Source organism: Arvicola amphibius, chromosome 12 (assembly GCF_903992535.2).
Source record: "Arvicola amphibius chromosome 12, mArvAmp1.2, whole genome shotgun sequence".
NCBI lineage: Eukaryota > Metazoa > Chordata > Mammalia > Rodentia > Cricetidae > Arvicola > Arvicola amphibius.
This window is the reverse complement of record NC_052058.2, coordinates 140,375,839-140,388,229: the sequence shown is the minus strand read 5'-3', so window position 1 is coordinate 140,388,229 and position 12,391 is coordinate 140,375,839. Positions and strand designations below refer to the sequence as shown.

At 45.9% G+C, this 12,391-nt stretch overlaps 1 protein-coding gene across 1 annotated transcript in view; it reads right to left on the bottom strand.

Moving 5' to 3' along the window:
- The window catches only part of Igf1r (insulin like growth factor 1 receptor), a 278,425-nt gene that overhangs the window by 46,735 nt on the left and 219,299 nt on the right, over positions 1–12,391 (bottom strand). The window contains exons 5-6 of the mRNA XM_038313638.1: positions 10,155–10,299; positions 1,576–1,790 (exon numbers count right to left, since the gene is read on the bottom strand). Coding sequence (XP_038169566.1) covers positions 1,576–1,790; positions 10,155–10,299 — 360 coding nt within the window. The remainder of the gene's footprint in view (positions 1–1,575; positions 1,791–10,154; positions 10,300–12,391) is intronic.

Below are 12,391 nucleotides of genomic sequence, written 5' to 3'. Positions count from 1 at the left end.
ACTCGGAACAATTGAACACTGAGAAGTCTTCTGAGAAAAATGTGCTCCGTGGAAATCCAGAGAGCACTGCAGGTCCTGCTGAAGGGTCACGCAAAGAGAAAAACCCTGACTGTGCTTTCAGAGGAAAATAAATGGCTGCTGAATCCATGTCAGGCTGGCTGCCTCTAAGGGAGATGCACTTGGAAATGCTCTGGTCCTAGACTTCTGCTACGGTCTTAATGGGGAACAGGGCAGGGGCTCTGCAAGAAGGTGAAGATGTTGGCTAAGTACACAATTCCCACCTTAACAACTCTTCCCTAAATGCCTCCTGGGTCCTATGGGCATCAGACAAACCTGGATACAACAGACAAAGCTAGCCCCTCTTCTGTGTGTATGTATGTGTACATTTGGTCATATGACTCCTTTATTTTCTCACTAATTTCCCAACGTCAAAGATGGAGAGTCAAATAAAGCTTTAGCTTTTTTTCCTTTTAAAGACTGGGTCTTACAGCCTATGTCCCCTGCATATATGTTAGGATTGTATAGCGGAGTTCCTGTGAGATTTCTAACAGTGGGAGTGGGGACTGTCTCTTGACTCTTTTGCCTGCTTTTGGGACCCTTTTCCTCCTACTGGGTTACCTCATCCAGCCTTAATGTGAGGGGATGTGCATAGTTTTATTATAACTTGATATGCCATGGTTGGTTGATATCCCAGGGAAATGGGGAGGAATGGATCTGGAGGAGAGAGGGTGTGGGGAGAAGGACAGGGGGTGGGAGGGGGGCAACTGCAGTCACAATGAAATGTATGAGAGAAGAATAAATTATAAAAAAAAGTCAAATAACAAAACAGGGTCTTACTATGCAGCCCAAGCTGGCTTCAAACTTGCAATCCTCCTACCCAAGCCTATTAAGAGCTGAGATTATAGGAGTGTACCATCATGCCTGGCAGAGCCGTGGCACTTGTAAAGGCAGTTTTCCATACAAGGCTAGAGGAGAAAGTCTTTGACATTTCAGGCCTGGGACCACACTTGGAAGAGTAACTAGGCTACCAGGCTGAACTCTAGCCAATCATCTTAAGGTGAAAACTGTATCACACGAGAATGTTATTACATCATCCAAAATGTGAAAAGCACTATGGACTCGAGAATGCGGGTTCACTTCTCTTCAAAGAGGAGGCCAAGGGTGAAGACCAGGAAACCTGACGCCCACAGAAGGGTGCTGCAGCGGAGCTTCCACCCTGAGCCTTCGGCACCATGGGCGAGAGAGGCAGAGCTGGCCTGTTCACAGTGCTGGAGTGGACTGGCTCTGTGACAGACACTGTTTGCTCATATTGAAAAGATGTATTTAACTGCGCACGCTCTAAGAACCGACTGGAATGTTTATTACACTCAGACAGATGCTTAGGAAAATGTATTAGTATGAATGTATCAGGCACCAGCCCACTAGTAACTGAGAAGACATGCACAGAGGCCAGGTACTGGCTAAGGTAAGGCTTGATTGACACCCCAAGGTGAAACAAAGGAAGGCCTGCCCATGAAAGCCACAGACTTGTTATCTTGACTGTGGTAGCATAGTGGTTTGGATGCCTTCACTCACAGGAAGCTCGCTCTCCGTTGTTCCTGGTGTTTATGTCCCCTTTGCTCTGGCGGCCCTTTGTTCCTGTTACTTCCTCCATGCGGTAGATTTCAGAGACACATAGCTTGGGATTGAAAGCAAAGTACATCTTCCCCGACCTGACAGTCAGGTTCCGGTGGTTCCAGTCCCACAGCTGCTGCAAGTTTTGGTTGTCCAGGACATAAAAGGAGTAGTTCCTGGAATCACAGAAATCCGCATTAGCAACCGACTGTGCCCACGGTGCCCTCCAGCAACTCAGAACCTCTCTGTGGTATGTGTGGCTCCGCACCAATCAGGGGCTTACCTCCTGGGGTTCTGTAAAAGCAGACAGTCACCGTGAACACGGGCAAAAAGATGAGCCAAGGACAATGTTTTGAAATCGATAGGACACTAATTAACTTGGCGACCTCTATTACCAACACACAAAGGTTCTCCCCACCAAAGGATGTTTCACGAATCATTCCCTAGAAATGCCTTTGGTTATTTTTCTCAGAGCCAGATCTGGACAGTGTGCTTGAAATCAGCCTACAGGAGAACAGACATGCTCTGCTACTCAACCGGAACAGCTTACATACTAGCGGCAAAGACTGCCATTATCCCCGGGAATAAATCCTACCCATGCCCAATCAGCGGTGCATGATGGGACGGGAGACAGCCTGGCTGCTCCCTCTTCTACGCTTCCCTCTCACTACAAGAAGCCTTCATTCGGTCCCTGAAAAGTATGGGAGGAGAAATACCCACTAAGTGTTTTCGCTGGGGTCTCCCATCAGGGTAGCAGGGCACAGGGTCTAACAGTGGCTCTGCACGTTTGGCATGCACAGTTTAGTTTTTACTATCCCACTACCCTGAAGGTTCTGATACACAGGACCAGAGAGGATCAGGAATCTGGGTTCCAAATGGTTGATGTTGACAACACCAGTCCTGGGTCCACACTTAAAATACCTGGAGTCTATCTACCGGGATCGGCGTGGCACTATTCCCATGGCCCACTTTCCACTAGACTAGAGGGCATGGCCAAAGGGGAGGCGGTTACCTTTGGCCACCCTCCTGTCCCATCTAGGGGAGGGCAGAGAGCAAGAACTCTGCTGGTGTGTCCACAGAAGGGCTCTGCAGCAGGTCTGTCTCTCTGCTCCCACCCCGAAACTGAGGGCAGTGTGTTAGTAATGGTTCTCAGTTAAGTGAGAGGTCTGATCCTCATGAACCATGAGTCCTTTCTTCCCTGCTGCTTTCCCATCCTTAGTCCCCTCCGCCCCAGATCCGACAAACAAATGTGCAGACAAGAAAACTTGTCTTGCCCTGCCGGGCCAAAAGAGAGTCCCTAAGTTCTGCTCTGCCCCGAAGGAAGTGCCCAAGGTATCTCTCTGTACCTGCTAAGGGTCCTTGCCCAAATCTGAACTACTAACTATGGGGTCCACCTGCAACCTGACCTTCACACGGCAAGGCATGAGTTCATACAGCTACAATGCTGCCAAGCAGCCCTGGACACTTCCTATAGAAACTTGCCGGGAGCACAGAGGCAAGGACTCAGGACCAGAAAAGCTATGACTTCAACGCAACATAAGCCGCAGGCAGGTGCTTTAGCGCTATGAAGAGCACTGTTTATGCGCTGGAGTGTAACAGATGAAGTCTGAGTTCTCACTGGCTTTAGGAGTCCTTAGGAAGGCCAGGGGGATGGGATATACAGGCAAAGGCTTCCAAGCACAAGTCAGGTGACCCAGACTCCTGTGAAGGAACAAAACTGACTCCACAAGGTCACCCTCTGACCTCTGCACATACATCTCTCTTACATACATCATGTGCGCACACAACCAATAACAAAATAGTTTTATTTCAAGAGTCGGCCTACCTAGGAGTTGGAGCTCAAGTGAAATCTGCCCAGCCAAGCCTCAAGGACCCCAACACATGCTACAGCGCAGCTTCTCTACATTCAGGGGCTCAGGGAACCAGCAACCCTTTCCTTTGGTAAGAGTGTTTCCCTACCATGCTTGTGTCTTGGAGTAGGAATCTGAGACACTGATCAAAGGAATCCAGACTGTAATACACAAGGCCGTATGTCCTAGAGAAGTCCTGGGACCCCTGTCAGTCAGAACTGTCACCCACAGACCCATCAATCCTCACTCTGATTGATGGTGGGGTGGTCAGGACAGTCAAAATCTGAAGGATAGATGTGATAATGCAAAGAACTGGTCCCATCACGAGTCCTTCCTGACCCATGGGATATTTTTAGGCTTTGGGCTCATCTCTAACTTCAATGGTCTGGCTGTTCCCAGGTCTCAAGAGTCCCAGGAGACAGAAAGAAAAAGAAAAAAAAAAATCTTGTGAAGACACCTCCAGGCCGGATGCATGGGCCAATTAATCAGGTCAAACTTCCATCTCAATCTAGGCCAAGGCCTCTTAGTAAACTAATTTCACTAGCAGGAAACAGAACTGCACCAAAAATACCTTCCTTCCGAATAAAACATTCTTCTCCCGAGGGAGGAAGCATGAACGAGAAAGCAGGAATTTGACAAATGAATGGCAGGCACATAGAAATTCAGGGTATTTGACTAATCACTTTGAAAAGCGAGATTATCTTTATACAGTAAACACAAACTTTTTTCCTTAAACAACGTTGAGAAGGCTGGGAGCTAGAATACCGATATCAATAAAACCCAAGCGTCGTGGAGTCTGCAGATGGTAAAAAAATATGAACCTTCACCAAAATAATAATCTAAGTGCTTGGGAGTGCCCTGTCAACTCGGTGCTTGCTTTCCAGCCCCCGCTTTTCTGGCATCCTTCTACAATCAGGTGCAAATTAAGAGATGATCCCAGGCGGAGATCTGTCTGCACACTTTCCAAACACTAATGTGCTTGAATGTCATTGTTTTCTAAAGGAAATGACTAGTTAAGGAAACCACTCAGCAAACGTGATTTCATAAATTGTTCCTAAGCTCTCTGCCTCTTTACATTCACAAAACAGTTTTAAAATCTGAATTTTTTTTTGTTCTGTTTTGTTGCTCCTACGGGTTGTGTGATGCCCTGGTTTTTTTTTTTTTTTTTTTTTTTTTTTTGAGATTGATACCTCAGCTCTTAGTTTTTTCAATGTTAGAAAAAAAATTTCCCTCTACCTGGATGCGTTTCACCGCCAATGTGTAGACCTACTGGGGCAGCTAGTCATCTCTATGAGGGACTGTCACATTATAACCACACAGCACACACTTCGCTATGACCTGTGGCCGCCATTTCTAGGCCAGCACCACCACTTCCCTTTTTTTTTTTTTTTTTTTTTTTAATTTTTTGGTTTTTTTGAGACAGGGTTTCTCTGCAGCTTTTTTAGAGCCTGTCCTGGAGCTAGCTCTTGTAGACCAGGCTGGTCTCGAACTCACAGAGATGCACCTGCCTCTGCCTCCCGAGTGCTGGGATTAAAGGCGTGTGCCACCGCCGCCCGGCTCACCACTTCCCTTTTGAATGCTGCAAAGGGAGTAGCACCTGAAAGACTGTCAGGGACAGGGCATAGAGCATTCCATGCAGGAACTGAAACCAGCCCTGAGCATCCTCTCCACTGCTTACGAAGTGCCAACTCTGGGTGGTTTACTTGGCTTCTCAAGGGCTGAAGTTTTTCAACCGCCCATGGGAGGTGTCTTCTGGTCTCTTCTGGCCCTGAGGCCAATGGGAAGAATTGGATGAGCTAAATATAAAAGGATGCTGTGAGCTTTGAATCGCCTCACAAAGGTACAGGATGACCTTGCTACTCTCTAAAGTGTCAAAGTCCCAGAAAACATGCAAGTCCTGCACTTTGATACATAGGGCTGAGCCTGGGTCTCCAGCCAACACAGGACCCCCTCTTTCAAGCCCTCGGTGACATATTGGGAGAAAACCTACAGACACGCATACAACCAATAATTCCTGTTCATTTCCACAAGGAGACACTACTGCTGTCTGTTGACAGCAGTCTCTAGAGGGCATCAGAAGCCAGTACACCCAAGCTGTCACCGGCATAGCCATTTATACCATCACTTAACCCATCTGCAGAGTACTGGTTCACTTCAAGACCAAAGTTACACCATCTACATGGGTTCAACGATATGGAAATAAGACACCCAAGTAGAACCAAACCAAGTACCACACAGATCCACAGAAAAAGTTGTTTGTTGTGTAGTGCTTTTTAAAAACAGCTCTGCTGAGGTACAATTTACCTTATAAAATTGTACCCATTATAAATTATATGTATATATATGTATTATGTGTATATATATATATCCACTATAAATTATGTACATTATAAATATACAGCTATATGGGTTTCAGTAAATTTATACAGATGTCCAACCTTCATCCCATCATCCAGATTCTGAATATTTGCATCAGGTCAAAGTGCCCCCACTCTGTTCCCAAACCAAGCACCTCCCCAGTCTGTCCACCCAAGGTGCTACATGTCCCATCATGGCCCAATCCTTTTGGCGTTGAGTAGTATCTTTCTGTGTATATTGTGCTTATCCACTCATTCACTGACAAACCCTTGGATTTGATTCAGCGGGCTATTTTGGGTAGCTATTATGAAAATGCTGCTATGAGCATTTACACACAACATTTGCATGTGCACGTTTTCAATCTCTAGGTAGAGCCTAGAACTGCCAGGTCACATGATTAATTTTATGTATTTTAAAAGTCTCAAGTGTGTGCTAAAATGAGGCTATGTTAGGGCCTGTGGTGGTCTGAAAGAAAGCAGACCCCCAGGATGACACTATTAGGAGGTGTGGCCCTGCTGGAGGAAGTGTATCGCTGTGAGGGCAGGCTTTGAGGTCTCTTTTCTCAAGCTTTACTCAGTGTGACAGTCAGCTGACTTCCTGTTGCCTGCAAGGTGTAAGAACTGTCAGCTCCAGCACCATGTTCGCCTGCACGCTGTCATGCTCCCCATCATAATCATAATGGACTAAACCTCTGAAATTGTGAGTGAGCCATCCCAACTAAATGTTTCCTTTGTAAGGGTGGCTGTGGTCATGGTGTCTCTTCACAGCAGGGTCTAGTCCCAGAGCTGCAAGAAAGCATTACAAAAAACCGAGTCCCCAAAGTCAAATGGAACAGAGTAGATTTGCCCAAACACACCAACATCTCTTCTCACTGGCCACCTTCCTGAAATTTTTGTTCTTTTCAAGACAACAGTCCTTGGCAGCATCGAAGAACTTGAACTTTTAACGTATTTGATTGCCTCCAAACCAAGGTTGTCCCGAAGTAGAGCATTTTCCAGATAATGAAAACACCTTCTCTTTTATTCAAGGGGAAAACACCAAATTCTCCACCCAGTGGGAAAAAAAAACCCAACAAAAACAACCAACCAACAAAAACAACGACAGAAACATGACTTTCCTTCTTCATTCCCTCCCAGTAGCCCCAAGTTCTGCTAGAGATCAGGGTGGCAGGTATTCCTGCACTACAGACCAAGAGCTCTCTATCAATGCACCACACCACCACTTCGAAGGAATCCCCTGCTCTCTTTGGGGTGTATGTATGTGTGCCTCATACACAGATGTGCATCCTCTGTTACTCCCCACCTCTCACTGAGCCCAAAGCTCATCGTTTAGGTTAGGCAGGCCAGCTTACTAGCAAATTCTTGGGATCTGTCTGTCTTAGCTCACCATGGAGCTACATGCGTGTACAACTATACCTAACTACTTGGGGGATTAGGATTCAAATGTGGGCTCTTAGCCCAACAAGTGCTCTTAGCCACTGAGCCATCTCTCCGACTCCCGTGACATTCTTATTATCTAAAGTTGGGATTATAGATGTGTGACATTACAGAGTGAGTGATGGTTGAGGCCTTCTGGAAAAACCAAAGGGTCCTGCTGCTACCTGGGTACCATTCTCTGGCTGCCCATTCTGATCTGTGTTCAGGTAGAATTCTGCTGCTTCACCTGTTGCCAGCCTGGAAATCAGCTTACGGAAATGACTCATAATGAACATGCATGGCCCAGGTTAAGAAGGCTCAAACAAACAAACAAACAAACAAACAAACAAAAACCAAAACAAAAAACCCAGGAACTACTCTCCAGGTAAACTACTGTGTTCCATGGGAGCTGCTCAGAAGGCTATGAGAGAGGGACTGCGGTGTTTCCTTACACAGTTGAGGTTGAAGAATACCTCATGGGGAATGTTCACCTTTCCACCAAAATCATCCTGAACTAAATGGAAGCATTTATTTTGTTCTCACTAGCCATGTGAGAGGCTCAACAAATAGATTCCTTCAATAATGAGTTGAAGCAAGGATGCTTAAAAAAAAAAATCACAAGTGGCCTGGGGGTATATACATTAGAATGATTATAGGGATAGTCATCATTTCTAGTCTTTGCCATGTATGTGCCAAAAGTATACAGAAATACTTAAAAAAAAGCATTGAAGCTTAAACCTGCAACTCTCCGTACCCCAGGTGTACTGACTGATTTGGAGTAAGGTACAGCAGGACTTCCCTTCCCCTACAACTGTAATGCATCACACATTCTGGCAAACACTGGGGAGAAGGTTACCTTAGCTTAAAAGGAAAGCACCCTGAAACTAAATGTCAGACATCTCTAACACTCCTCTCTCCAAAGCCAAGCGTGTCCCACTGCTTACCTAAATGACACCTCCACACCTGTGTGCAGTAGCTCCATCTGCAGTCCTACAGCCGCCCACCTCCCTAGCACTGTTTGGAAGACAGGCCCAGGATGGCATTCTTTGCCTGCCTCTTCCCGACTGTCTGTCTTTGCCCCCATGCTCCTCCAGTTCCAGAGGGCGGGCAGTCTTCGCTATCAGCTCTCCTCAGGAGCCTGTCTGACCCTCGCCCACCAGATTCTGCCTTCTGACGTCCAGGGCACCTTCTTTTCTTTGCCCTGAGATTCTCTGAAAGTTGTGCTTTGCGCCGTCGTCTGTCTGCGATCACAGCCCATTCTTTCCTTCACTGAATGAGGGAGAAGTGAAGGGGCCGAGACCAATCCGGCCAAGGAGAGAAAACAGGTGGCCTCTCAAACAAACAGAGCTTGGGAGTTCATCGCAGCTGAAGAAAAGGCAGACCAGAGAAAGCTACTGCTAAAGACTACTAAAAGCTACTATTAAAGACTACTAAAGAATCTCTAGGGTCCTAGCAAGACACAGCCTCTAGACAGTAGCCTCCAGGCCTCCCCTACTTTCTAAAACGCTGCCAGCAGGGCGGGGCCCTAAGCTTTCCAGAGAAGCTTCCCAAACACAAGCATCCTTACCAAGACTTGGCCGGTACCTCACATGTAAGTTTCAAATAATGAAAGATACGCTACAAATATTCTTGGAAATAAAAGCCAGCCTTCAATTTTCTGCGACATCTAAGTGCATGATACTTTCAGTTAACTCATAACGATAAGATACAACCTAATAATCCTAGTAAAAACAAAGCCTCCTCTCCTCTATGACTATCACTTGCTCAGTCTGAGAAAAGGGGGGAAGCGTACATCCTTAAGAAACTAGCAATGTGACAGCTACTAATCTGCCAAAGAAGAAGTGCTTACCGATGCCAGGGATTCCAGAACTACTGGTGCAAACAATGAACAAGACCGAATTCCAGGTCATTCTAAAATTGAACACAACCAATAATGAACTAACAGTGATCAGGAACTAACAGCCCAGGAATGACTGGGACACTCTGGGCTGGGTGCCTGGCACCTGCCTCGGGTTTGCGAGGAAGAAGATGCTTTTCTGAAGTTTCCCTGTTCCCAGTGGAAAGACAGTGCGCCCTTCAAGGACAGGGTGAGCAGCTCACTGTCTGGCTGTGTCAGGAGACAGAATTTAGGACAGAGCTGGTCTGAGAAAAACAGGAGGCTACAAAGACAGCCTCAGGCTACAACATGAACCAGACACACGAGCAAGGACAAGCATTTCCAGGATGCTCCCATCACTTCCTTGTTTATTCCTTAATTGATACAGTTATAAAATTTCAAAGCATTAACCTAAGAGCCACACCAGAGTCATTGTACATGTCCAACAGAGCCAGCGAAGGTGCACAGGCTGGAGAGAAGCTGTGGACACACGCAGGAAGCACCAGCTTCTATCCTCTGCCGAGAAACCCATGGTTGCTTTAAAACCCAGCTCGTAAAGCGTTTTTGTGCAGAAGGCAAATTTCTATCAATAACACAAATCCTGCATGCTAGTCAATAAACAAATGCTGTAAATTAACCAACACACAAGTTCTGCAAGTTGAAGTGTCTTTATAACAAAATAAACTGTCCATACTTGGCAAGTCATTATGCTTCTCTATTTGAGAAGGAGACGGCCCAGATGGTCAGGTGGTCAAGTGTTTGCAGCACAAGCAGAAGGACCTGAGTTCTGGCCTCAGAGGTTCATTGGTCAGGTAATCTAGCCAAACTGGTGCACTCCTGGCTCAGTGAGAGACAGTCTCAAAAATAGGATGAAAAATGACTGAAAAAGACACCCTATGTTTCTTTGAATCCCCACAGGTATGTGTGCGTGTGCACACACATGTATATACACACTCATTTACACACACACACAAACTATTAAAATGTAAAAAGGAGAAAAAAAGCAACCCACTTCATAAAAGGAGAATATAGAACATTTACCCTTCCAGCTGCTCCTCTCCTAAGATTAGGCGAAGGTTCTTCAGGAAGGACAACGAGACCAAAGCGTGGGAATGGCGGATCTTCACGTAGCCGGTCACCACCTCGATGAGCCCCATGAAGTTCTCCAGTTCGGAGGCAATGTTATCTAAAGGAAGAGGAGTCTATGTCACTGAGAGTTCCTCTGGTCAGGTGGCATATTATAGTTGGATTCAGACACAGCGGTGTGGAGGAAACACAAAGCAGGTCTTGTTTGGGGGAGCTGGGGGAGCAAGCTGGCCTAGGACCAACGGTCCCTGTCAAACACACACAGTCTCTACTTTCCATAGGCACGCTGGGACGAGGCCTCTGAGGCGGGAAAGCAGATTTCTAGGAGGGTGGATATTGCAGCTGCCAAGCTGATTAACAGAACGTGAAATCAGAAATGCCAGGCTGCTAATTAGCCCCAGCTGACAAACCGAGGGAACGTCTTTTAAATATGCTCCATGACAGGCAGCCCTGCTTCAACAGTGCCATGGTAGGACTGAGCAAACCTTTCCCAATCTCAGTGGGAACAGTTTTTGCTGTACCTGGAGTTCCTAAGATTTGGGGATCTATAGTTAAAGACTCCATCCAAGGAGGGAAGAAAGCAACTCCGATATTACAGCAATGATGGCTGCAGGGAGCTGTTTCTTTTGTCTTTTTCCAGCACCGAGACAGATTTCTTGTATCCTAGGCTGGCCTTGAACTATGTAGCTGAAGATGACCTTGAACTTCTGACCACCTTGTCTCTCCTCCTTGGGCACCACCTATACCTGGCCTGCAAGTAGTTTTTGTTTTGTTTGTTTTTTAAAATCATTTCTGTATCTCTAAGTTTTCTACTCTGCTCACAATTACTTCTGTAACCAGAAAATAGGCAGTGAAGTTACTATTACAACAGGACCCAGAAACAGTGAATTTTCTTTTATCTTGCCTACCCACCTTTCACATAGTAAATAAGAAACATAAAACTTCAGCTCAGCTCATGACAAAAATCTAAGACTATAATAAATTAGGCCAGGTCCACTGAATGGGATTTTACTGTATGTGATTTGTGAAGGTTGATTTAGTCAAACATTCTACTTTGGTCTGATACAAATAAAAGAGTTGAGGACAAAGCCTTATACTCAATGGCAAGGGATGTTCAACCTGGTCACACTGAGTGGCTGCAGCTATTCTGTGTGCTTTGTTCCCTCACAATTGACCTAGGACCTCAGCGTGTGCAAGGTAAGCACTCTGTTTATCATGGGAACTCCACTATGTAGACCAGGTTGACCTCGAACTCCCAGAGATAAACCTGCTTCTGCCTCCTTAGTGCTGGGATTAAAGGTGTGAGCCACCACTGCCCAACCAGCAGGTAATAACTTCTTCATGGGCTGAACTTACCAATCACATTTATCACCCAGAAGAAGGCAGGAAGATATAAAACAATAGGGTTCTTGCATTTTAAAAGGCATATCCCAGGGATGAATAAATTTTAAAAAAATTAGTAAATCTAGTATGAGCAAGAAGAACACAACATGGTGAGTGCTATCATAAGGGTCATAGTTCTTGTACAGGGAATACAGTCCTCTCCAAGGTGAACACGTAGGGAGTGGGTAATAAAAACTAAGGGTCTGTGAAACAAACAATTATCTATTATCTCCGCACTCAAGAATAGAATTTACTCATTTAACAAATACTTAAGAAAAGGAGCCGGGCGGTGGTGGCGCACGCCTTTAATCCCAGCACTCGGGAGGCAGAGGCAGGTGGATCTCTGAGTTCGAGGCCAGCCTGGTCTACAAGAGCTAGTTCCAGGACAGGCTCTAGAAACTACAGGGAAACCCTGTCTCGAAAAACAAAAACAAAAAACAAAAACAAAAACAAAAAAAAGGAAATCCACAAAATAATAAACCACCTTCCTTTCAAGCAGTAAAAAACTTTCTCTTAAAGATTTACCAGTACAGATTAAGACAATAAAAATCCTTCAGCCCATAGTTTTCTACCTATGAAACTCTCAGTACCTCAACCCAGCAGCCCCAGTTTCAGAGAACTGAACGCGGTGTATCTGGGGCCTTTCTCTGCCAGTCAAAGACTAGACAGGAGAAGCTGGGTGGTGGAGGTGCACATATTTAATTCCAGCACTCGGGAGGCAGAGGCAGGTGGATCTCTGAGCTCGAGACCAGCCTGGTCTACAGCTAGGACAGCCAGGGCTGCACAGAGAAACCCTGCCTTGAAAAACC